The sequence below is a fragment of the Myotis lucifugus genome, unplaced genomic scaffold (assembly GCF_000147115.1).
Source record: "Myotis lucifugus unplaced genomic scaffold, Myoluc2.0 scaffold_577, whole genome shotgun sequence".
Classification (NCBI taxonomy): Eukaryota; Metazoa; Chordata; class Mammalia; order Chiroptera; family Vespertilionidae; genus Myotis; species Myotis lucifugus.
In genome coordinates this window covers 298,721-325,947 of record NW_005871625.1, presented here as the reverse complement: position 1 = coordinate 325,947, position 27,227 = coordinate 298,721, and the positions used below count along the sequence as shown (strand labels likewise).

The 27,227-nt window shown below is 48.8% G+C and overlaps 1 protein-coding gene across 1 annotated transcript in view; it reads right to left on the bottom strand.

The window, feature by feature from the left end:
* The window catches only part of PHF2 (PHD finger protein 2), an 87,992-nt gene that overhangs the window by 59,743 nt on the left and 1,022 nt on the right, over positions 1-27,227 (bottom strand). Inside the window, 1 exon segment of the mRNA XM_023745750.1 lies at positions 25,987-26,086. Within this exon segment, the coding sequence (XP_023601518.1) occupies positions 25,987-26,086 (100 nt within the window).

The window sequence follows — 27,227 nt, the reverse complement described above, 5'->3', positions numbered from 1 at the left end:
CTGTCAGCTTATTTCTCACAGAACATTCAGTTAGAGGGATTGCACGAATATTCCAGTGAAAAAAGTAAGGACTACACTAAGACACTTCTACCCAGCAAGGCTATCACGTAAAACTGAATGAGAAATAAATGAGCTTCACAGATAAGAAGCTGAAGGAGTTACCAACAATGAACCAGTATTAAAAGAAATGTTAAAGGGACTTTTATAAGAAAGAGGGGGGGTAAAAAGAACATAATTATAAAGAATAAAACTAAAGCACGGCCGGCGTGGCTCCATGGTTGAGCGTCGACCTGTAAACCAGGAGGTCACAGTTTGATTCTCGGTCAGGGCACATGCCTGGATTGCAGGCTCAATCCCCAGTGTGGGGCATGCAGGAGGCAGCCAATCAATGATTCTCATCATTGATGTTTCTATCTCATCTCCCTCTCCCTTCCTCTCTGAAATCAATAAAAATATATATATATTTTTTAAAAAGTATAAAACTCAAAGTATTTCCCTTAAGATCAGGAACAAGACAGGGATGTCCACTCTCACCATTTTTATTCAACATAGTACTGGAAGTCCTTGCCCTGCAGGTGTGGCTCAGTGGTTGAGCTTCAACCCATGAACAACCCAGGTGACAGCTGGATTCCTGGTCAGGGCACATGCATGGGTTGCAGGCTTGATCGCCAGTAGGGGGCTTGCAAGAGGCAACGGATCAATGATTCCTTCTCATCGCTGATGTTTCTCTCTCTCTCCCCTTCTCCCTTCCTCTCTGTGAAATAAATTTAAAAAAAAAAAACATAGTTAAAAAAAGAAGCAAAAAAACATAGTACTGGAAGGCCTAGATACAGTAATCAAAAAAGAAGAAGAAATAAAAAGTATTCAAATTGGGAAAGGAAAAGTTAAAATTGTCATTATTTGCAGATGACATAATACTGCATATAGAGAACTCTAAAGATTCCACCATAAAACTACTAGAATTAATAAATGAATTCAGTAAAATAGCAGGATACAAAATAAATATTCAGAAATCTGTGGGTTTTTTTATACAACAATAATAAACTACCAGAAAGAGAAACTAAGAAAACTATAACATTTACAGTTACATCAAAAAGATACCGAGGAATACATTTAACCACGGGGATAAAACACCTGAGCTCAGAAAATTATAAGACAGTCAAGAAAGAAATCGAAGAAGATACTAATAAATGGAAGACATGCCGTGCTCATGGGTAGAAAGAATTAACATCATTTAAATGTCCACACCACCCAAAGCAATCCGTAGATTCAACACAATTCCTTTCACAATACCAATGTAGTTTTTCATAGAACAAGTAATCCAAAAATGTGTATTGAACATAAAAGGCCCTGAATAGTGACAGCAATTAAAAAAAATAATAACAAGGTGGGAGGTATCATACTACCTGATGTCAAACTATAGTGCAAGGTTATAGTAATAAAACCAGCATGGTACTGCCATAAAAACTGACATACAGATCAATAAAACATAAGAGAGAGCCCAGAAATAAACCCGCACATATATAGTCAATTAATCTATGACAAAGAAGCAAGAACATACAATGGAGTAAAGACAGTCTTCAATAAATGGTGTTGAGAAAATTGGACAGATACACGCCAAAAAAAAAAAAATGAAACTAGATCAACTTCTTACACCATATACAAAAATAAACTCAAAATGGATTAAAGACTTAAATGTAAGATCTGAAACCATCAAACTCCTAGAAGAAAAAACAGACAGTAAAATCTCTTAGCAATATTTGTTTCTGACATATCTCCTTGGACAAAGAATAGACAAAGGGGACTACATCAAACTAAAATGGTTTTGCACAGCAAGGGAAACCATTAACAAAACAAAAGGTAACCTACTGAGTGGGAGAACATACTCACCAATTACACATCTTATTAAGTGTTAATGCCCAAAATTTATAAAGAACGCATACAACTCAACACCAAAAAAATAAGCAATCCAATTAAAAAATGGGCAGATGACCGGAAGAGACACTTCTCCAAAGAGGACATATAGAAGGCCAATAGCTATATGAAAAGTTGCTCAACATCACTAATCATCAGAGGTATTAACGTTAAAACCACAGTGAGATACCACCTCACACCTGTCAGAAAAGCTATACTCAATAAATCAATAAACAAGTGTTGGCAAGGATGTGGAGAAAAGGGAACCTTAATGCACTGTTGTTGGGAATGCATATTGGTGCAAGCACTATGGAAAAGTGGGGAGGTTGCTCAAAAAATTAAAAATGGAACTGCCTTATGACCCAGCAGTTCCATTTCTGGTATATATCTGAAGAAACCCAAAACATTAATTTGAAGAAATATATATTTGAGATAGCACAGAGTGACCTGGAGAGTATTATGCTAAGTGAAATAGGTCAGTCAGAAAAAGACAAGAATCACATCATCACACTCATATGTGGAATCTAAATAAACTGATGAACGGAGTGGATCCAGAGACATGGAAGCATGGAACAGAGTGTGGAATCTTGGAGGGAAGGCAGGGGACGGTGGTTGGGTGGGAGGTAATCCACCAAAGACCGTGTATGCATATATGCATAACCCATGGACACAGACAATAGGGTGGTGAAGGTCTGTGGTGGGGGGCGGAGGGTGGACTAGAGGTGGTCAATGGGGGGGAAGGGGGCCATATGTAATACTTTCAACAATAAAGAATTATTACCTCCTACAGGAGTAAAGATATTTGCCTTGCAAAAAAAAATTATTTAAAAAAGAAAGAATATATGCACCCCTATGTTCACTGCAACATTATTTACAATAGCCAAGATATGGAAGCAATCCAACTGTCCATCAACAGACAAGTGGGTTAAAAAGTGGTGGTACATATACTTATACAATTGAATATTACTCAGCTATTTTATAAAAATGAAATCCTACCATTTGCAATAGCATGGGTGGACCTAGAGGGTATTATGCTAAAAGAAATAAACCAGAGAAAGAAAGACAAATCCTATATAATAAAAGGCTAATATGCAAATAGACTGAACGGTGGAACAACCGAACAACTGGTCACTGACGTGCGCTGACCACCAGGGTAAGTGTGCGGAACATGGTGGGCATTGGTCGCAGCAGGATGGTGGAGCGGATGAGCAGGGGCACCAGACCAAGGTGGGGTGCTGGTCGCTGTCATCGGGGTGAGCCTCTGGTGGTTACTACCTCCCCCTGCTCCTGAGGGCCGATCAGGGCAGCAGAGCCACTCGCACCCACTGACAGCGTGGGCCCCAATCACTCCGCGTGGGGCTAGCATCTCGTGGGAGGGGAGGAGGTGGCGGGAGTGGGGCTGCCAGCAGATGGGACTGGGCGGGGGCACGGAGGATGGGCCAAGACCCGCTCCTGTGCCTACTGCAGCCTCACAGCCCACAGTTCCTTTCAAGGTGCATGAATTCATGCACTGGGCCCCTAGTATCATATAAAATAATATCAATGAAAACCAGAGAAAGCAGAAAAAGAGTGAAAGACAAAAAACAAAACAAATAACAAAGGCAACAAATAGAAAACAAAAACTAATACTGTAGCTATTAATCTAACATTATCAATAGTTTTTTAATGTCAATAGTTGAAATATACAAATTAAAAGACAAAGATTGTAAGAGTGGGGGAAAGAAGAACCAACTATACATTGTCTATAGAAATCCATTTTAAATATAAAAATACATATTGATTAAAATCAAAGGGATGGTGTATGGCGTAGAGGGGATATGAAAACTGTCTCTGATTTCTGCTCAATTTTGCTGTGAACCTAAAACTACTCTAAAAATAAAGTCTGTTAAAAAAAATTTAATGGGAGGAGACACCCAAGATGGCGGCATAGGTAAACACCGGAGTTTGCTGCCTCGAACAACCACTTCAAAAATACAACTAAAAGACGGAACGGACATCACCCAGAAGCACAGGAAGGCTGGCTGAGTGGAAATTCTACAACTAGAAGGAAAGAGAAAAGCATACCGAGACTCAGAGGAGGCGCAGTGCGGAAGTAAAATACTAAGGTTCGGAGGTGCATGCGGAGCGGGCTGGTGGCTGAGGGCGCGGTTGTCATTTTCAATCGGGAGGGAGTCTCAGGCTCTGAGCTCCAGTTCCGGGCGAGTCTCTAGGGACCCAGACTCATACGGGAGAAGCGGGATTGTCTGGCATCGGTCGGAACCCGAGGGCAGCTTTCTCTCCGTGGGGCTTGCAGCGATTACCGATTACCGGGACACTGAGAAGCAGAGCCTCTGAGGGCAAGACTGAGAGCAGCCATAACTGCTAACCCCGCCCTGTTGATCCGTGGGACCTGCCCCACCCAAGCCCTGCAGGGAGGCTTTTGCTGGATAGCCTCAGGCAAAGGCTAGATTAGCACCTCCCTAGAGATCCAGGAGCCAGGAAGCCCAGAGGTCAGAGTGGGACCATCCAGTTTGCAGCTCCGTGGAAACATAAAGGACACACTCAGGGGGCAGACTCAGTGAGCACCAAAGCCCCATTGAAGCAAGTCTTGCCCCAGAGGGGTGTCTCCAGCACAGAAGTTCTCCCACTGCAGACACAGCTGATTCTCACAGCCAATTGGCCTGGAGGTCAATTCCTCACAGTGATAACTACAACAATCAAGGCTTACTTACAACAAGACTGTGCACAAAGTCCACAAGGGGGAGCACCAAGAGTGTCTACCTCAGGTAATTGGGACTCTTAGCACAGAAGGGCACCCTATCGACACAGTGAAGCATAAATAATGCCGAGACAAAGAAACAGGACACAAATGACAGAAATGGAGGAAAGCAAACTGCAGGATATAGAGTTCAAAACCACACTTTTAAGGTCTTTAAAGAACTGTCTAGAAGCCGCCGATAAATTTAGTAAGGCCCTCGAAAAGACTGGTGAGACCGCCGATAAATGTATTGAGATCTTCAAGAAATCTAGTGAGACCCTCGATGTTGTGATAAACAACCAACTAGAAATTAAGCATACACTGACTGAAATAAAGAATATTATACAGACCCCCAACACCAGACCAGAGGATTGCAAGAATCAAGTCAAAGATTTGAAATACGAAGAAGCAAAAAACACCCAACAGGAAAAGCAAAATGAAAAAAGAATCCAAAAATAGAAGATAGTGTAAGGAGCCTCTGGGACAGCTTCAAGCGTACCAACATCCGAATTATAGGGGTGCCAGAAGATGTGAGAGAGCAAGATATTGAAAACCTATTTGAAGAAATAATGGCAGAAAACTTCCCCCACCTGGTGAAAGAAATAGACTTACAAGTCCAGGAAGCACATAGAACCCCAAACAAAAGGAATCCAAAGAGGACCACACCAAGACACATCATAATTAAAATGCCAAGAGCAAAAGACAAAGAGAGAATCCTAAAAGCAGCAAGAGAAAGAAAATCAGTTACCTACAAGGGAGTACCCATACGAATGTCAGCTGATTTCTCAACAGAAACTTTGCAGGCCAGAAGGGAGTGGCAAGAAATATTCAAAGTGATGAGTACCAAGAACCTACAACCAAGACTACTTTATCCAGCAAAGCTATCATTCAGAAGTGAAGGCCAGATAAAGAGCTTCACAGATAAGAAAAAGCTAAAGGAGTTCATCACCACCAAACCAGGATTATATGAAATGCTGAAAGGTATCCTTTAAGAAGAGGAAGAAGAAGAAAAAGGTAAAGATACAAATTATGAACAACAAATACACATCTATCAACAAGTGAATCTAAAAATCAAGTGAATAAATAACCTGATGAACAGTATGAACTGGTGATTGTAATAAAATCAGGGACATAGAAAGGGAATGGACTGACTATTCTTGGGGGGGGGAAAGGTTGTGGGGGGGTGCGAGAGGAGATTGGACAATAATCGTGCACCTATGGATGAGGACAGTGGGTGGGGAGTGAGGGCGGAGGGTGGGGTGGGAACTGGGTGGAGGGGAGTCATGGGGGGAAAAAGAGGAACAAATGTAATAATCTGAACAATAAAGATTTAATTTAAAAAAAAGAAATAAAATAAAAAAAATTTAATGGAGAAAAAAAGTAAAGCTATAAAGAGAACAACATACCAGGCTATACTATTCAGAAGAAAGCCAAAGTAGTTATATTAATTGCAGACAAAGTAAACTTTAGAGCAAGAAAAATCATCAGAATAAAGAAAGGCGTTACATAATGATACGAGGGTTAGTTTTCAGAGAAGACATAACAATCCTTAATGTGTCTGTGCCTAAAACAGAGCATCAAAATACAGGAGGTAATAACTCAGAGACTGCAAGGAGAAACAGATGAATCCACTGTCATACTGAAGATTTCCACATCCTCTATCACTAACCGACAGACAAGATAAAAAATCAGTAAGAACACAGTTGAACTGAACAACATCATCAATCAACCCGATCTAATTGGCATAATAGAGTAAGTACTTCAACCAACAAAAGCAGAATAAACATTCTTCTCAAGTTCACACAGAACATTCACCAACATGATCACATTCTAGGCAGTAAATCACACCATAACAAATTTAAAATATAAAAATCATACAAAGGATGTTCTCACATCACAATGGAATTATACTAGAAATCATAACAGAAAGATCTCAGGAAAACAACAAAATACGTAAGAGATTAAACAACTGAATTCTAAATAACACATAGACAAAGTTTGAGGAGAAAATTTTAAATATTTCTAACTTAAGAAAATTTCTGGGATGCAGCCAAAGCAATGCTTAGAGGGAAATTTATAGCAGTGAATACATACATTAGAAAAGAAGACCTAAAATCCATAATCTCAACTTCTACTAGAGGAAACTAGAAAAATAAAAGAAAACTAAATCCAAAGTAAGCAGGAGAAAAAAAATAATAAAAATTAGAATAGAAAGAAATAAAAGTGAAAACAGCAAATAAATAGAGAAAAGTCAATGAAAGCAAACGATGATTCTTTAAAAAGATCAACCAATTTATATGCCTCTAGCCAAGTTAATAAGAAAGAAGAGAGTAGACACAAATTACTAATATCAGAAGTTAAAAAAGGGTCATCACTACAGATCCCATGGACATTAAAGGGACAATAAAGGGATATTATTAACAATTCTATGCCCACAAATTTGATAACCTGGATTAAATGAACCAATTCCTTGAAAGATTCAATCTATCAAAACTCACACAAGGAGAAATAAAGAATCTGATTAGGCCTCTCCCTACTAAGGAAATTGAATCAAATATTAATAGCCTTCCAAAACAGAAAACACAAGGATTAAATGGGTTCTGTGATAAATTCCACCAAAGATTTAAGGACGATATTATATCAATATTCTACAATCTCTTCCAGAAATTAGAAGCAGAGAAAATACTTCCTAACTCATTCTATGAGGCACAGCATTACTTTAATACCCAAGTCAAACAAGGACAGAAAAAGAAAAAACAGACAGAAAGGAAGACCAGATAGACAAAGACAAAAAGAAAAACTACAGACTCATATCTCTCATGAACATAGATGCAAAAATCTCTCATTCAAAACATTCACAAATCAAATTTAACACTGCACAAAAAGAATTATACATCATGATCAAGAGGGATTTATTCCATGTATGCAAGGCTGGTTCAATATTCAAAAGTTATTATGCAAATCACCACACACACAGAGGCTAAAGAAAAAAATCATATGCTCATATCAATAGATGCAGAAAAAGTATTTGACAAAATCCAACATTCCTTCATGATAAAAATTCACAGCAAACTAGAGAGAGGAACTTTTTCTACTTGATAAAAAACAACTATAAAAAACAACAGTTAACATATACTTAGTATGATAAACTAAATGTTTTTCCCCCTAAGATCAGGAACAAGGCAAGGACATTCACTATCACTATTCCTATTCAATATGGTACAGGAAGTCCTAGCTCATGAAATAAGACAAGAAAAGGAAATAAGCCCTAACCGGTTTGGCTCAGTGGATAGAGTGTTGGCCTGCGGACTGGAGGGTCTCATGTTCGATTCCGGTTAAGGGCATGTACCTTGGTTTCGGGCACATCCCCAGTAGGGGGTGTGCAGGAGGCAGCTGATCGATGTTTCTCTCTCATCAATGTTTCTATCTCTCTATCCCACTCCCTTCCTCTCTGTAAAAAATCAATAAAATATATTTCTTTTAAAAAGAAAAGGAGCCGAAACCGGTTTGGCTCAGTGGATAGAGCATCGGCCTGCGGACTGAAAGGTCCCGGGTTCGATTCCAGCCAAGGGCATGTACCTGGGTTGAGGGCACATCCCCAGTGGGGGATGTGCAGGAGGCAGCTGATCGATGTTTCTAACTCTCTATCTCTCTCCCTTCCTCTCTGTGAAAAATCAATAAATTATATTTAAAAAGAAGAAAAGGAAATAAAAGATATGCAAATTGGGGAGGAAGAAATAACACTGTCTTTGTTTGCAGATGACATAATCATCTATGTAGAAAATCCCAAGCAATCAGCCAAGTACCTCCTGGAGTTATAGGTGATTATAACAAGGTTATGGGATACAGGTTGATATACAAAAGCAAACTGCTATTGTATATACCAGCAATTAACAATCAGAATTTGAAATTAAAAACACAATAACTTTTATATTAGCATCCCCCCAAATGAAATACTTAGGTACAAATCTAACAAAATATATACAAGATCCATAAGAGGCAAACTACAAAATTCTGATGAACAAAATCAGAGAACTAAATAAATGGAGAAATAGTTTATATTCATAGATAGAGTCAATATTGTTAAGATGTCAGTTCTTCACAATTTGATTTCTACATTCAATGAAATTCCAATAAAAGTCCCATTAAGTTATTTTGTGGATACTGACAAACTGATTCTAAAGTTTACACTGAAATGCAAAAAGGCCCAGAACAGCCAATTTGATATTGAAGGAGAAGAACAAAACTGGAGGATTCACATTACCTGACTTGAAGACTTGCTACAAAACCACAGTAATCAAGACATATAGTGGTATTGGCAAAAGAACAGGCGTATAGATCAATGGAACAGAACAGAGGGCCCAGAAATAAAGTCACATAAATATGATCAACTGATCTTCGATGAAGAAGCAAAGGCAATACAGTGGAGAGAGACAATCATTTCAACAAAAGGTGCTGGAACACCTGGACATCTACATGCAAAAAAAAGGATCATAAACCTAAATGTAAAATGCAAAACTATAAATCTGCAAGAGGGTAACACACAAGAAACCCTAGATGACTTTGGTTTGGTTATGACATTTTAGATACAATACCAAAAGCAAGATTCTTTAAAAAAATGATAAAACTGGACTTCATTAAAATTAAAAACTTCTCTTCGAAAGACATTTTTAAGAGAATAGAAGATGCCGAAACCGGTTTGGCTCAGTGGATAGAGCGTCGGCCTGCGGACTGTAAAATGCAAAACTATAAATCTGCAAGAGGATAACACACAAGAAACCCTAGATGACTTTGGTTTGGTTATGACATTTTAGATACAATACCAAAAGCAAGATTCTTTAAAAGAATGATAAAACTGGACTTAATTAAAATTAAAAACTTCTCTTCAAAAGACATTTTTAAGAGAATAGAAGATAAGCCACATAGGAAACCTTTGCAAAACATATATTTGATAAATAATAAGTATCCAAATATATACAAAGAACTCTTAAAAACTCAACAGTAAGGAAACTAACAACCCAATTATAATATAGGCCAAAGAACTAACAGATACTTCACCAAAGAAGACATGCAGATGTCAAATAAACATGTGAAAAGATATTCCACATCTTATATAATCAGGGAAATGCAAATTTAAACAACAGTGAGGTGCCACATGCATCTATTAGAATGGCAAAAAATCTGGAACACTGACAACACCAAATGCTGGTGAGCATGTGGAACAATAGGAATTCTCACACACTGCTGGTGGGAATGCAAAATGGTACAGTCACTCTGGAAGACAACTGGCAGTATCTTACAAAACTGAATGTACTCTTAACATGTCATCCAGAAACTGCACTTCTTGGTATTTGCTCAAATGAGTTGAAAACTTTGACTGACTACACAAAAACCTGGATGTCTACAGCAGCTTTAGGCATAACTAGTGCCCCAGTGCACGGATTTGTGCACATTGAAAGGAAACTAATTAGAAGGTGGCTGGCGGGGCCGGACTGGGTGAGACAGGCTGGACACGTCCTACTGCCAACCTCCCGCAGCCCCTCCCTGGCTGGCCACACCAGGGGTGGTGCCGCGGCGGGGTGAATGGGGTCCCTCTGGCAGGTGGGGTCCCTTGGCCTGGCCAGCAGGGACCAGGCTGAAACCAGCTCTCCGACATCCCCCGAGGGGTCCCGGAGTGCGAGAGGGCACTCTGCAAAGTTGCCGTCATACAGGACGTGGAACGCAAAGGCAAGTGTGCAGTAAACCAGATTCGGGCCGACAGTGACCCAGCAACAACATAACCCACGGCCGAAGGTGGAATCACACGGCCCTGCAAGGAATCGGGCTCCCTCCTCTCTGGTTTTGGGGTGCGTCACCCGAGAACTGCCGCTGCCAAGTCACTGTAGCTCGGCAGCTCCTGCGTTGAGCATCTGCCCCCTGGTGGTCAGTGCTCATCATAGTGACCGGTCAGACGTTGGAAGGGATACTTAGCATATTAGCCTTTATATATATCGCCAAACATGGAAGCCACCAAGATGTCCTTCAGTGGGTGAATGGACCATTTGTGGTACATCCAGATAATGGAATATTATTCAGTGCTGTAAAGAAATGAGCTATACGAAGATACCTGAAATGCATACTCCTAAGTGAAAAAAGTTAGCTTGGATATGCTATGTGCTATACGATTTTAACTCTATGACATTCTGAAAAAGCCAAAACTATGGAGACAGAAAAGATCAGTGGTTGCTAGGGGTTGTAGGGAGGGATCACCTAGGATACAGGCAGTGAAACTATTCTGTATGATATAATGATGGAAGGAAGCATGTCATTATACATTTGTCCAAACTCAAGGAATGCACAACACCAAGAGTGACCCTAATGTAAACTATGGACTTTAGGTAATAATAATGTATCAATATTAGCTGATGAATTGTAACAAATGTACTACACTAATACAATCTATATAATAAAGAGCTAATATGCTAATGGTGTGACGCCCTCACGTGTTACGACCCATCAGCAGGAGGCTGCGTGCACAGCAAGCGCGGGGGTTTGGGGACTTGCATGAGGCTCGCATCCCCACCCCCAGTGCCAGCCCCAGCACCATCCCCGGGAACGTGAGGCCCCGGGGTCCTGAGGCTCACGTCCCCGCCCCTGGCGCTGGGCCCTGGGGACGTGAGGCTGAAGGGTCTCGGGTTCGATTCCAGTTAAGGGCACATGCCTGGGTTGCGGGCTCGATCTCTCTCTCCCTCTTCCTTCCTCTTTGAAATCAATAAAAATATATTGGAAGGGAGGGAGGGAGGGAGGGAGGGATGGAGGGAGGGAGGGAGGAAGGAAGGGAGGGAGGAAGGAAGGAAGATTGATTCTGCTTCCAACCTCCAGCACCCCACCTCCTTGCACCATCTCCACCATCGCCCATTTGGAATTTGTTTAAAACCCCTCCTTGGTCCACTGGGGTCCCACTTCTTGAGTTGCCAGAGTGGAGGGGCTGACCAGGGTCATGGGGGGCTGGTGCATCACAGTGTGGTGGTGCCGGCCTGCTCTGGTGGGTACACATCCATTCTCAGGCCAGGCCAGTGCTACCTGACCCCTGCCTGCCCTGCCACTGGCAGGTGAACGTGCTGGACTAACCTGAGCACAGCCCCAGCCCCTTGAGTGCCCCTGGGAGCACCCTCAGGAGCCTCTGCAGGGCGTCTGAGCTGCCCCCCATCCCCACAGAGGGATGGCCGGCAGACCCCACCCCACGACAACAAGGTGTGTAAAGGGTGGGCTCACTGAGGCCTGTTAAAGGGGAGAAACAGGCTGCAGAACAACTGGTGTAAATGAAATCCCTTATGAAGAACATGCACAACAAAAACCATTTCCAAGGGCAAACACATGGGAGAGGTGGGGCCTGGAGCCAACAGGACAAAGAGGATCCAGCTTCTCAGGGAAATGCCCTCCTGCGTCCCCCTGGAGAGGGGTTCACGTTCCCTGCGTGAGGACTGCTGCGCCGGACTCTCTCCTGGGGCCCTGGTGGCTGGTCCTCCCAAAGGTGCTCCCACGGCACACACCCTCGGGGGAACCCTCTCAGGAAGGATTGTACCATGTACACCACATGCATGAACACACATGCACCACACACCACAGGATTGCACTTCCTGAGGCCTGGGGCAAGTCCTGGGGCAGAGAGACCCAGCCGTCTGGCCAGCATCAGGGGTGCTGTTTTCAGGGACAGGAATGACCTGAGCACTGAGAACAACCACTTGGAAAGCCAAGACCCTTGCCCACTGTGGAGCCACCCCATTTCCCCAACCAGGAGGACCCTCTCCCAGCCTCCTGGGCCTTCTCACGGTCCGCATGGCAGTGCCCCTGTCCCCCAGGAGGTGCCAGGACACCAGAACCCTCATCCAGCAGGCGAGGCGACAGCTGGGAGGCCTGGGACAGATGGCCCTGCTGCTTCTAGCTTTCCTGCTCAGCACTGCCCCCCATGGAAACTCAGTCCAGCCCCTGCACACCCTGCTGACTGTCCGTCCCCCAAACACCCGGGCCCCGCCCCAGAGCCTTTCCAGTGGGACAGGGATCGAGTCTCAAGGTCTGGAGACAGGAACTGGACAGCCCCCCCCCAAACACAGGGCCACATTCAGGGGTGTCATGTAACCAGGGCACAACTTATTTCACCTACTGGGATCAACAGGAGCCCGGTGAGTCAGGCTTTCCTGGCTCCTTATGGCATCTGGACTTCTCCTGGGCCCCCAGGTTGGTGGTCACCAGAGGCAACAGACCTCCCACCCAAGTGGATAAGCAGCTAAGGGCTGCAGTGGGCGGAGTGCAGCACCCAGCGACCCGAGCTACATGAGGTGCCAAAACGGGGACACGTTTCCAGCAACTGCACCTGCCCCGCTTTGTCCAGGGCACAGGTCCTGATAGAAACAAGGAAACCTCCGTGACACCGTTGTCCGGAGTCGCCCACCAGGACAGCCGTCCACTTGACTGTGGGCTTCAAGTGCCCTATAGCAACCTCAGGGATGACCCCAGGCCCAGAAAACAGAAGAGGAGGAGCCCTGCTACACAGAAGGTTCGGGAACACGGAGCCGGGGGCAGCTCGCCCGAGGTTGGATGGTTGGTGAATGAGCAACTGGGAAAACGTGCAGTCCTGCGGGCCGCCCTGCACACGACCACTCAAACCGGTGAGCTTCCCGCTCTCAAAGACTCACAGGACCAGTCCTGTGGGTGGAAATAAAACCCAGTCGGGACAATGCTCAGTGAAGTCGAGAAACTGGGTCAGCTTCAGGACATGGATCTTTTGTTTGATGGAATACCTTGTAGGAGCCCCAGGTCCACCAAGAACAAGGCATCTTTGTAGGGAAGGGTAGTGCGGGGTGGCACAAACTTTCAGCTACAAGACAAATAAGGTCTGAGGATCTGATGGGCAGCATGAGGACTAGAGTTCATATCCTTATACTATATACAGGGCACTTATACTATATACAGAGAACCACCACTTGGAAAGCCAAGACCCTTGCCCACTGTGGAGCCACCCCGTTTCCCCAACCAGGAGGACCGAGACAGTATGAGTTCAGCGTCCCCACCAAAGAAAAGGGTGAGCAGTGAACTGACGAATGTGACGGTGGGCATCCTTCCACGATGTACAGAGGCATCAAATGATCACGACGCACACTTCACACACATTACAATTTCATTTGTCAATTATACTTCAATAAAGCTGTAAAAATAAAACTAAATCTTGTCAACTGTGTCAGAAAAAGAATAGAACAGGGCCTCTTTGGACACGCACCTATATGGTGCAGCCAGCCACGTGGACACGCAGTGTAAAGCACGTGTGTCCGGTGCTGCATCTGCAGCCACGCATATCCTCGTGCAGCACAAGGGGCACCTGGCACGCTCAGACAGGGCGTGTGCACATGCAGACACGGTGTTCCCAGGATGGGCACTGTCACACCACGAATGTGCTCAGAAAATATTTTCTGTGACACGAAACCCTAAATTTCTCGAGGGTCACCTTACTAGTATATTTCCAGAATTCTTTACTGTTGTTCCCAAAGTAGATCCAATTGGAAGTGGCTCCCCATATATGTTGGCCTCAGGTTGCCCTACTCTCTCCCTTCAGGTGGCGCATCTGTAAATAATAATTGAGTATCTGTAAGTATCTGAATGTCTAAGAGTAATCATTCAGTATCTAAAGCAATGGTTTGAAGGCCCCTGCAGGAGGACTCCCTTCTACAGTGTCTGACATCTCAGACTGACACCAACCCATGCTGGTCCGTGCCTCAGCCTGCCTGGGAAGGCTGGTGTCTGCTCAGCTCTCTCCAAGGACCCCCACTGGGGTCAGATCCCCCTCAGCCTTGCAAACCACACATTCTGTGGCAAGAGGCCCCGCATGTTCTCCCCTCGTGTGGAGTTCGGCTGCCAGTCTACAGCAGGGAAACGCCAGGACACACTGGAGGGAGCGTGGCTCATAGCCCGCGGTGCCCTCCAAAGCGGGCTGTGCACCCGGGTCCCCACGCAGGGTGCGACGCTTGCGCATGGGAGTGCCTGGTGGCAAGACGGTTCTGCTGCTCTGGGACACGGTCATGGGGCTTCTGCTGCTCCTCTTAGTGCAGTGGTGGCTCCATCCCAACCCATCAGCCTGAGGCACCCACCCTGGGGTGGCCCCAAAGGAGGGGAGGGGCTCTGACGGGGCAGGGCCATAGGGGCTTAAAACTAGACCTGCACAGGGACCCTCAGGGTAGCTCTGGCCATGGGTGCGGAGGGGCCCCTTCTCAGCAGACAGGCTGCCGGCTAACGTGCATTACTGGGGGTCCCATCAGAAGGGGGTGCCAGAAGGGCACAGACACCCCACCCCAGCCTTTAGAGCGAGGGGTCCTAAAGTGGACATCCCCTTCCCGTCCCTGGTGATTGTGAGTGGGAGAAGCTCGGCCACAGTATCTGTAAAACCAGAGTCCACAAAGCCTGTGCCATGGGCGGCTGGGCTGGGTGACCTCTGAACTCTGACAATATTACTGTTTATTATAAAAGTAATTTTATGCTCCTGAAAAACAAGATGGAGAGTAAAGGAAGTACAAAAGCAGTAGGAAAAGCAACACTCTAAGCCCTTTTAACACACTGGCCTCTTTCCTTGCAGGACGTTTCTGTCTCAACTAGTTAGGACCAACTCTCATGCTATATAAATAATGCTGTATCTTGCCTTTTCCCCATTCAATTTTATAACAAACATTTTCACTTATCACTAAAACCTGGCTGTAAACATCACTGCTGGTCACTGCATAATTCTCTATTGTGTGAGTAATCATAATTTACTTAATCATTCCTTCAACTCTATCATCTAAGAGTCCAGAATCCTTGATATAGTAAGTAAATGGGTAAATGTCTCTTTCTATGTTTTTAAACCTGTTCCACTGTTTTTTGTGGTTTTTTTTAACAGATATTCTGGATAGAGAAATAGTTGTTTTAAATCAGAAGCAGGTTTCGGAGCATCTATCCCAGCAGCTGTATACAGATGTACAGCGAATGCCTGTGTGGAAGCTCTGGGAATTACAGCCTTCCCCCTGGAATAAAAATCCCAAGAGACTCACAAAATCACTGGGAAGACAAATTTGACCCAAGAGCAAATGCAGTCCAAGGTCATATAAACAGAAGTACTGACTCTAGACCAATGGAGGTGAGGCTTCTGTCCACAGGCTCCACCACACCCCTGAGGACATCAACCTGGGGGCAGCCCCAGAGAGAAAGGCAGGTGGCTCTCCACGGGGGGTGCACCTGGAGAAGGAAGGACGCTGCTCTCCAAGGTCCTGTCCCACTGGAGCTTCCTATGGTCTGTTCTTTGCCTCCCCTGACCAGAAGGACAAGAAAAGCAAAGATTAGGCTATGGGAACCGGGACGGGCTCTGGCTGAGCCCTGCCCTAGACCCCCAGCTGCAGGGGGTGGACCTGGAGCAGGATCAGCACTGTGGTCCCCTGGGGCGAGCGCCTTCTGATGGGCCCCCAACTCCAAGGGCTCCCGGGCCATGAGGCGAGGAAGGCACAAGCTGGGCCTCTGGGACACTTTAATAGCCGTCAGCACCAGCCGAGGGGCAGTGCGTGTGAAAGGACACGAGCCGTGCCAGACCACCTCCAACCCAGCAGCCTGTGCCTGCAGCTCCTGAGCTGCCCTGAGCACCAGTGTCCCATCCCCACATCGGGACCCCACTGGCTCAGAGCCGACTGAGGACAAGATGAGGCGCACACAGACCTCATGCACAGGGAGCACCAGGGCCCTCCATCCACCGAGGGACACTCACCGACAGATACCGGAGAGCGCAGCACTATGCCGCACCCGTAAGCCCCACCCTGGAGATGGGACACTTCCAGAAGGGCCTGGAAGGATTCTCTTGCCAAGCAGTGAGTAAGAAGGGCAGACTGCCAAGTGTCGCTGGGTGACTCCACCAGGAGCCTTCTCCTTCACTAGCTAGCGGTGCATGCCCGTCACGCTGACAGGCCAGTCCAGGAGTGACTGCCTCCCGAAGCGCGGACACGCAGGTGCATCCTCCTGCATCCACTGGGACAGAGGCCCCACCACAGGGGCTGTCGGCTCAGGGATCCCGGGAGTTTAAGACCTTCCTGGAGTCCTGGAGTGTCAGGAGTGACGTGTGAGCCTGGAGACGACCTGGCCAGCTCTGCGGCCCCTCAGGTCTCCAGTGACCAGCTCAGACGGAGGCTGGTGGGCTGGCTCCGGACCCATAGTTTCAATGGGGGAGCATGCCTTGGGACCTCTGAGAGCCGGCCAGGCCCCCGCATGACACAGTGGCCCCAAGGAAAACACAAGCAGGCCAGCCGGGAAGGGCCCCAGCAGGGTGACGTGCAGGCCTGTACTCGGACAGGCCTCAGGCCTCCTCCTCCTTTCCCCAGAACCACAGTCCAGCTGGCCACAGCCCTCCCTGCAGGTGGGCAGCCAGGCCACACACTGAGGGTCCAGTCCTTCTGCAGGGACACCTCAGGGTCTGCAAAGAGCACCAGGCCAGGCTGAGAGAGGACACTGGTGTGCAGCCTCCATTTCCTGTTTGTGAAAGAGGGGCTTGGATCAAGTGCTCCCCGGGACGTCCCCCTTGCACATCCTGCTCCCACAGTGCACCTGGAGGGCAGGGGCCAGAGTGGACAGCATAACACGTGCTCCTGGATCAGTGGGCGGAGCTTCCACCCTAGCCAGCAGAAGCCCCAGCCTCAGTGTCCACAGAGCCGGCTCGAGAAACCCTGCTCTAAATGCATATCAGTTCCCCTGATGTGCCTGGTTTCGGGCCAGTTTCAGTTATTAGAGTTATTTCTGAAACTGAACCAAAACTTGCCTGCCTCCTCCCAGCTTTAACCCAGCACCAGGTCCTTCACACCTGAGGCAGGGGCAGCTGCCGAGGACCAGCAGGAGAACCTCACGTGCTCTCTGGTCCCACCATTGCCCACTTCTATTCCCGAGAAACACGGCATCCACAGGGGAGAGGAAAACCACGGCGCGGAGAGTGGAGAAGGACGGGAGGCGTGGGACTGGGCTCGGAGTCGGGCCCGGGAGAGCGGCTTCACAGCTGCCCGCTCCAGGGTCTCTCCTCCCCCCCCCGACCCCCCAGATGGCCAGAGGGACTTCCGGCCTGAACCCCCTCGGTCACTGCCAGCACTGCCTGCAGGGCTCCACGGAGATCTCAGGGGGCTGTGGGAGTCGGGGGGGGGGGGGAGCACACACTGGGCAGATCTGGGCTGAGGACAGAGGCACTTCTCACTGTCCTTTGAGGCAGGAAGCCAAGTAAAAGGTTCTCGGAGCCCTAGTCCTGCACCAGAGGAGGGGGGAGATGTGGCTGAGCCCCTAGATGCGTGATCACACACTGCCTCTCACACTCACCTCCATGTCTGGGGCCAGGACCGAAACACAAATGCCTGATCCCCGCACAGTAGGTAGGTGGCAGGGATCCTGGCAGGCAGGGGCCCAGGTGCGCCAGGACCAGAGCAGGGCCGGCTATACAAACCGGGATCAGGGAGTCACCATGACGACATGGGCCCTGGGAACCTCGAGGCCAAACCGCAGGTGATACTGCCAGCCTCCAGCAGCACGGTGGAGCTCAGGGCAAGGGCGACATAAGGCTGGCTCTGACCTTCCCAGGGGGCAGGCAAGGTGGAGGGCCAGACATTCTGTTGGTCTCCAGCCCGCCCCCCCCCCCCCCGAGGCCTCCAGCTGGTCTCTGGGCCCCTAGCTGGCCTCTGGGCTCTTCTTCATCCTGGCCCCTCAGGGGACCTTGGTCACCTCCCGAAGGATCCTGGGTAAACTTCAATACCGCCACTGAGGACTAAAAATCGGGAGGTTCTCACTCCTGGTCTACAATCCCAAGGTTCTCACCCGCATCTTCACCTGCACTTCTGAATTCATCTGTGGCCCTCCGCCCTTGCTGCCCCCACCCATGAGGGATTACCAGGCCCATACCTGCCGGCCGCCCGGCATGTGCTTGCCCCAGTGGTGCAGGGACCCCAGTGTCTTCCTTGGAGCCCTGAACCCCAAGATGCTAAGCTGGACAGACTCCCTCACGTGGCAGCGAGATGCCAACCCCGTGACTCCCACCGCAGCCTATGTGCAACGCCCTGGCCTTCCTGAGATGGGGCTCCCAGCACGTCGGACGCGAATGTGAACACAGTCTGCGACCACAACAGGAACCGCACAAAACCGTCACGGCTGCTCACTGTGGCTGTGGCGGGCAGGGAGGTTCCCCAGGTCTGAGCAAGGCCCCACAGACCACTTGTCAGCGGTGACCCAGGCCAGCTGCTGGCCCTCCCCCAGAGAGGGCCTCCTCAGAAGAGGCAGGTCCAGTGCCCCTGGGAGCTGATGAGAAACGAGGAGGCGGTGACCGTGAGCAAGTGCCTGCACTGGGTGCGAACAAGCGGCAGGAAACGCGCCTCCTCTTTTCATGAGCTGCAACTCCAAAACAGCGCAGAGGTGAGCTGGAGCGGTTCTACGTGCCAGGAAAGAGACTCCACAGCACTCATGGCAACTAATCCTCCAAGCTCAGAAACGTAAGCAGAAGGAGGTTTAGGGAGAACCCACGTCCTGTCCAACAGGCACCCGTGTGGCTTCATGTGGTACCACAGGGTCCCTCTCCCCAAGGTGTCTGGGGAGTTCCTAGGAAGCCCCACCCACCCTCCCCAGCCTTGCTCACTTGGGAGGCAGACGGAATCCGCCTGTAGTTTCTACAATTTGTCAGGATGCCACATGGCATGCTGCACCAGAACCCCAGGCCTCAGTCTCTCCCGCAGGAACATGGGGCCTGAATCCCTAAAACGGTGTCATCTCTCCAGCAAAGGCAGCTCAGCCAGGAGATGTATCCCATGTCCTGCTGGGACACACTCAGGTTCCACTTTCTCGCTGCCCTTCCTGCTCAGCCCCGTTTCTTGGAGATTTGCAAACACACTCGGCCTTAATAGGGCTTCTAAGGGTAAAGCAAAATAAGGGGCAAATGTGCAAAGTTACAAGATCTTCAAGTGCCAGAGCTCACACAGCCAGGCCATGGGCTGCTCACCCGCTGCTCTGGGACTGCCAGCTGCAGGGGTGGAGTGTCAGGGACCCAAGCTGAGTCTGGCTACCCCAGGGACCAGCGTTGATGGGGCTCAGACCTCTCCAAGGCCCATCCAGACATTCACACTGTCCCACTGTCTGGCACTGAGGGACACGTGCCCAGTCCACGGTGTGTCGGGTGTAAGGTTCACTCTGCACCTCTGTTTGAAGCAGAAAATGGCACCCCAATTGGGGAACCCAGGCTGGGGTGCATGCACAAGGCCAGAGGCTGCCCAAAGAGAACAGCTGACCATCCTGCAGTCAGGGTCCCCCGGGACCAGCCTGCCCTCTGGGGTCCCTGGCACCCCCATCACTCTCATCAATGCAGAGGCACTGGTGGGGAGTGCTGGGATAGACAGGCCACAGCCGTCCCAGCCTCTCACATTGCCCAGTAAACCTCCACATGCTGATCTCTCCGGCCTCGGTTTGCTGGTCCTCCCAATCAGAACAGGGCAATGGAAGGCCAAGGCCATGTCAGCACACCCAGCAGCGGTCCCCGATCGACCCCGGTCAGGGTGAAGGAGACGGGGACCCACATGTAATACAAGGAGTCCCCACATGTGGAGGGAAAATGCCTAGCCGGGAAGTGACAGAGACAAAGCTCAGCAAACACGGTTAGAAGGCAGAGGGCACCCCTCCCCAGGCACGCAGACTCGCTCTGGTCATAGGGCACCCACAGGAGAGCAGCTGCGCATGTGCCCACCCCAGCAGGTGCATGGACACCTGCGCCCCGCACGTGTCTGGTTCTGGAAATTCCACCGCCACACGTTAAAAGGTGATGCGCTTTAAAAGGGTTAAAGTGCCAGCAATAAACAATCCTCAAAGGAAATTACAAAAATGATCCCACTTGCAATTGCATCCAAAGGAATAAAATACCTAGGGATAAATTTAACCAAGGGATGAAAGACTCATACAATAAAAACTATAAAACATTGCTGAAAAAAGTCAAAGACCTAAATCTAAATAAATGGGAAGACATCTGTGCTCGTGGATCAAAAGATGTAATATTGTTAACATGTCAATACTACCCCAAATGGCCTACGCTGCAATCTTCAATGCAATCCTTGTCAAAATTCAACAATCCTTTCTGCAGAAATGGAGAAGCCAATCCTCAACGTCACAGGGAATTGCAAGAAACCCTGAAAAGCCAAAACAATATTTTTTAAAAAGAACGAAGTTGGAGGTCTCCCAATTCCTGATTTCAAAACTTACAAAGCTATAGTAATGAAAACAGTGTGGTACTGGATAAGTAGAGACATACAGAGCAATGGAATGGAACAGAGTCCAGAGCTCATGCATATGGTCAAATGATGCTCAACAAGGCCACCATAGTTTTTATTGTATGGGTCTTTCATAGGGAAAGATAATTCTTTTCAACAAATGGTGATGGAGCAACTGGATATCCACATGCAAATAAATGACGTTGAATCCCTACCTCAAATCACATACAAAAATTAACTGAAAATAAATTTCAAAAAAAAACTGAATATAAGAGCTAAAACTATAAAACTCTTAGAAAAAGGCAAAGGGGTAAATCTTCATGACCTTGGGTTTGGCAATGGATTCTTAGATATTACATCAAAAGGATAAGCAACAGAAGAAAAATTAAAAACTTTTTATACATCAATGGACATTATCACAAAAGTGAAAAAACAGCCCACAAATGGGAAAATATTTACAAATCATTTATCTGATAAGAGTTTAGTGTCCAAAATATATAAAGGATATTTTCAATTCAAAAATAAAAAGACAACCCAATTTACAAATGGGCAAAGTGTTTCAATAGACACTTCTCCAAAGAAGATACACAGATGGACAACAAGCCCATGAATGCATGCTCCACATCATTAACCACTAGGGAAATGCAAACCAAAACCACCCTGAGGCGCCCCCTCACCCCCACCAGGTCAGCTATAATTTTAACAATGGAAAACAGCCAGTGTTGGTGAGGATGAGGAGAAATCAGACCACTCCTCCACTGGTGGTGAGATTGTAAAATGGTGCAGCTGCCGTGGAAAACAGTTTGTTGGTTTCTCAAAAAGGTAAACATAGAATAACCATATGACCCAACAATTCCTAAAAGAATTAAAAACAGGTCTTCAAACAAATATTTGCATAGCCATAGGTGGAAAAAGCCCAAATGTCCATCAACAGGTGAACGGATGCACAAGCTGTGGCGTACCCACACAATACAGCATTATTCCACCATAAAAAAAAAATCAATGAAGTTCCAATACATGCTACAACATGGACGAACCAAAAAAAACACCATTATGCTAAGTAAAAGAAGCCAGACACAAGAGGTTTCATATTGTATCATTCCATTTATATGAAATGTCCAGAATAGATAAATCCATCGGGACACAAAACGGCTGTTGCCCAGGTTTGCGGGGAAGAGGAGGGAAAGTTGTTGTTTAATGGGTTTGGGTGATAAAAATGTTTGGGAACTAGATAGAGGAGATAGTTCCACAACATTCTGAATGCACTAAATGCCATAAACTGTGCACTTAAAATGGATAATTGCATGGTATGTGAATTTCATCCCCCAATTTTTTTAAAAAAAGATACAAGGCTGGATTCTCCATTTGCCTGGACAAACACCACAAGGACCTTCAATTTTTATGCTCTGAGGTCAAAGCCAGCCATTGACTGGAATTCTATGCTTTTTCATGGATGACCCATCACTTTGAGGGAAAGTGAACAGGCACTAAACTCTTATTTTTTTCCTCATCCAAGGATATGTTTTTCATTTGTTTGTTTGTGATTGATTTTAGAGAGAAAAACATCAATGTGAGAGAAATATAACATCCATCGGCTGCCTCCCATACGAGCCCTGATTGGGAATCGAACCCACAACCTAGGTATGTTCCCTGACTGGGAATCAAACCTGCTACCTCCTCAACCTTTGGTGTATGAGACAACAGCTGAACCACCCGGCTAGGGCCAGACACTAAACTCTTAACACACAGGGCCAAGCACCATTCTGGAGCGCACGGTTAGGGCCACCCACCAAGCCAACAAGCTGAGAGCCACGGCACACGGCAGTATGGGAATGATGGTGGGGCAAGAGGAGGAGAGGTGCAAAGATGGAGACGCAAATCTAAGCACGAGGCTGGTGGGACACGGGGGCCACCAGAGACACAGAGGGCCCTGTCCTCACCTGGAGGCCACCTTCCTGCTGTGAAGTTGTTTCCATCCACGTTGCATGTGTGAAACCATGGACACGAAGGGGGAGGTCAGTACCTGGTATTTGTTCAGGCCCTTGATCCAGAACAACTTAAGCCGGTGCAATCCCTGCCCCTGCCCCTGGGCGGAGGAGCGTCTGCCTCCAGAGGGTGAGGAGGCAGGGCGCCCCCTCTCTGCTGGAAGTGGGAGGACAAGGAGGTCACTGTGGGAACCAAAAGAGGATGACCTGGGACAAACCCTGAGGCCATGAAGGCCAGCCCCAGGGTGAGCCCTGCAGCACTGTTACCACATTGATCATTTAGAAGCCAAGTGACCACTCCTCTTTCCCCACACCCGGAATTTAGGAGTTAGATTCCTCTAGTTACTATAGTCTAGTACAGGGGTGGGCAAACTTTTTGACTCGAGGGCCACAATGGGTTCTTAAACTGGACCGGAGGGCCGGAACAAAAGCATGGATGGAGTGTTTGTGTGAACTAATATATATTCAAAGTAAACATCATTACATAAAAGGGTATGGTCTTTTTTTTTTTTTAGTTTTATTCATTTCAAACGGGCCGGATCCGGCCCGCAGGCCGTAGTTTGCCCACAGCTGGTCTAGTACATTCGATGTGGCACATTATTTTCTGGCTGACGCTCACTCCCAACAGCAAATCTGCACCTTCTTTGGGAATAAGGCAAGACCTCCAAACCTTTGCCCAAACTCAGGCCATCAGCAGCACACCTGGACCCACAGGACCCACGCAAAGGCGGGCTGCAGTGAAAAGGCTCACACCAGCACATTCCCAGCCCCGTATTTTCAATGAAAGCAAACACCCTGGCAATTCCGATGAGCCTAACTCCAAGTGACGCCCTAGGAGACTCCCCTCACCTGGGAGGGTCGGCGGACAGGGCACCTCTGCTCTGCTCTGGGAGCTGGCCCTCCCCCCCCCCCCCCCTGCCTCCTCCAGAACTTCTTAAATTCACAGGAAGAATTTCTCGTTTTAAAATGATTGTTATCTCTAAACATGTCAGACAGACCACACTCCATCTTCCTGTGGATGGCCCTTCCCTGGTATTTCGGAATCTCAGGTTCTAGGATTTAACTGTCAGATCTAATCACCCAGACTGCACCACTGAAGCTTGACCCCTGGCGGGCCCTCCTTCCCCTCCGAGTGCACACATGCTCCGCTGGCCAACAGAGCTGGCCACGAGCCCCACTGTGTCGCCAGGCACCCGTGAGAGCCAAGGACCTCTAGCTGTGGCTCTGCCCCAAGAATCTTAAGGCTGGGTGGGGTGAGAGCTCACAAAGGCGACGAGTCCTGGAGGTGATGGGCACGGAGAAAGGGCCCTGGCAAGGAGGGCAGGCAGAGCCCAGACAGATGAAGAGCACACAGGGATTGGAGGGGATCCACGCCAGAACCTGACCCTTCTCACCATCCGGGTACCCCCTCCTCCTTCCTACCCGGCACCTCTCACCTGAACAGTGGCTCCTGCCCTGCCCCTGTCACCAACTGTCCCCATGGCAGCCAAAGGGACCTGCCAAATCCTCAGTCCCCTCCACCACTCCTTTGCTCAGAGCCTCCAACATGGCTGCTGCCTCCTGGCCACACTGCAGGCTGCCCCTGCACTGTCTCCTTGCCCCTGCCCGGTTCCTGCCCCCACGATGCTGCCCCACAACTCTGACAGGCTGCCCAGGCTGGCCTGGGCCTCCCGGTCTATGTTTGACTCCCATAGAAGAAACCCCATATAGAGGCACGGAATCTACCGTGTTATTCCAGGAGCCCCACAGCCAGTACGGCACCCCACAGAGAACATGCGCCCACAAGTGTTCACTGAGGAATAAATGAAGCTGCTGTCACTGCAGGACTTACACAGCAACTTCAGCTCTCAAACTTTTTAAAGTCCACTTTACTGACTGGCCTCCAAGAACCCTTCAGATTCCACAGAACAGGTGACCGAAAGAGGACCAGGAAGCTGTAGGATGTTTGCTGCTTTAACAGAATCATGTCTGTGTCCCAGAGACAGATACTATTCACATCAGGTGGTGACAAGATGAGCCACCGGGGTCATTTCGTAGAGCGACTGGTCCCCAGGCACTGGACACCTCCCACGGGCAAGGCGGAGGGACACGTGGGGTCTGGCGAAGACACAGAAGCTGTCTAGTGCTTGGCCCAAGTGGCTCTGTGGCACCTAATTGGGGAGGAAGGTCCCCACGGCCGACGTGGGTCCACACTTCCTACCAAACACACGGACACTTGCTCACGAGGTGACTGGCTGCAAACTCCATCTCCCTCATCACAGCCAATTCCCAGGCGAGGCCCAGGCAGTGCCAGTGATGGCTGGGGGGGCTGACAAGGTGCCCCGACTCAAGAGTGACCAGCCACGGCCAAGACGAGCTGGAACTGGACTCCTGGCTTTCTGACCGTACTGGAGCCCACCCCAGCGGAGAGGCCTCCCCAGGGAACATGGGGAGGGGTGCTCGGGGATCGCACCCTGGGAACAGGCTCTGCCCCTACAAAAGAGCTGCCCCGACTATGTTCTCGGTTGGCACGCTCCACTGGCGTGAATGTGGGTAACCTCAGAATCCCCCCTCGAATCCCCTCAAAATGTGGTAGGCTGGAGAGATGTGATCGATCACAGGCGGGTGGGGGGCAAGACAGGGCCTGTTACTTTAACAGTGATGCTTATTTTCACAGGTACTACCTCCGGCAAATGATACTAAAGTTCTGGAGAGAGAGTAAGGAGACATGGGTGTGAACGGCACTGAGTCCTGGAACAAGAAGTGGACAGTAGGGAGAAACCTGTCAAATAGCCTGCTGACGCCGGCAGTCTGGATGACATGCTGCCCAGTGTTTCTGCCTCAGTTTCCATGCCGGCAGCGTGATCGAGCGAGATGTGAACTTCGGTGGAGGTGAAGGATGGGGAAAGGGAAACTGTACCCTTTTGGTAACTCTTCTCTAAGTCTAAAATGCTCTCAAAATAAAAAGTTACAAAGTAATCAAACTTTTAAAAAGTGAGTTGAGCTGTTGAATACTAAGTAAACAGCAGTACCGATGGCAAGAGGATCTAGAAAGAGCAGCGGGCCATCCAGGAATTTCTAGAGATTGGGAAACACGCATCATGTCACACACCTCTCTGTGCCCACGAGGCGGCCTGGCCCAGGGCTGTCAGGGCCCTTCTGTGGGTGGAGGGGGAGGGAACTCCCGGAGGGTTCGGCCTCAGGGCTCACTTCTGCAAGTGAGTCTTAATAGATGCCCCCTCTGCAGGGGGAAGGCCCTTTCTGAACCCCAGGGCCATCCACATAGGTGGACACAAATCTGTGCTGATCAAATGATCTCTGCCTGTGGGATCAAAGGAAAGACCTCAGACGAGAAATGAGAAACAAGGAGACAAGGCCTCCCAAAAACAGCCCTTTAAGGTGTCAGGATGCACCTCCTCCCGTCCTCTGCCCAGGCCAACCCAGCAAATGCCACCAGCCCCTCAGGCCAGCCGCCAGCTCCAATCCCCTATCTAGCTCAGACCTGGCCCTCCCTTCCCCACAAGGTGGACAGGGCCCTGGCCGGACAGACAAAGGTCCTCCCAGGCCCTCACACCCCCCCCCTCAACCTGGGCACCCGGGAACTCTGCCGGCCCGGGTGGGGCAGGGAGGGGGAGAAGCCCCTCCACTCGCAGGGCACTGAGGGCCACCTTCTCAGCACCTCGGGACCTGAGGGGACCTGCGGGATCAGATGGCAGCTCTCCCCCTTGGTCCAGCTATGAACTTTGAGGGGATGCCAGTGGGTGGGTGTGTACAGCCCAGTGTTCACACCCCAGGCTCTGCTGCTGGGGGCGCGGGGCGGGGAGGGTCCTCTGCAGCCCCGGGCACCGGAAGGAAGGCAGCCTGGGAGGCCCGGGAGGTTTCGGCAGATGTACTTGCTTCACGGAGTCCCACCCCCTCCTGGCCGGGTCCCTGTCACAGGGACTCGGGCCTGGCGCTGACCAGTCTGGACAGGTCCTGTCACATCTGGCTGCCAGGCTCCCCCCTGTGAACTGGCAGGACTCGACCCCACAGCCATGGGGATCAGGGACCACCCACTGGCACACGCCCTCTCTGGCCCCCAGTCCCGTTCTTGATGGCCTCGGAGGGCACAGGGCCCTGGCCAGCCTCCGGCCGGTGCTGCAGAGGCCCAAACCCATGCAAACCTGTTGGAGCAGTTCGGGCGGCAGTGCCACCTCCTCTCCCTCCCCCTCCACTTACTTCTGGGTGGGAAGGGACCTCGGCTTTTGGAAACTAGGCGCAGGGCCAGGTCATGGCCACGGGCAAGAGATAAGCTTCAGTCCCCAACCCCATCTTCCTCGGAGGAGAGCGTGAGGCTCCAGTCACACCGGGGTG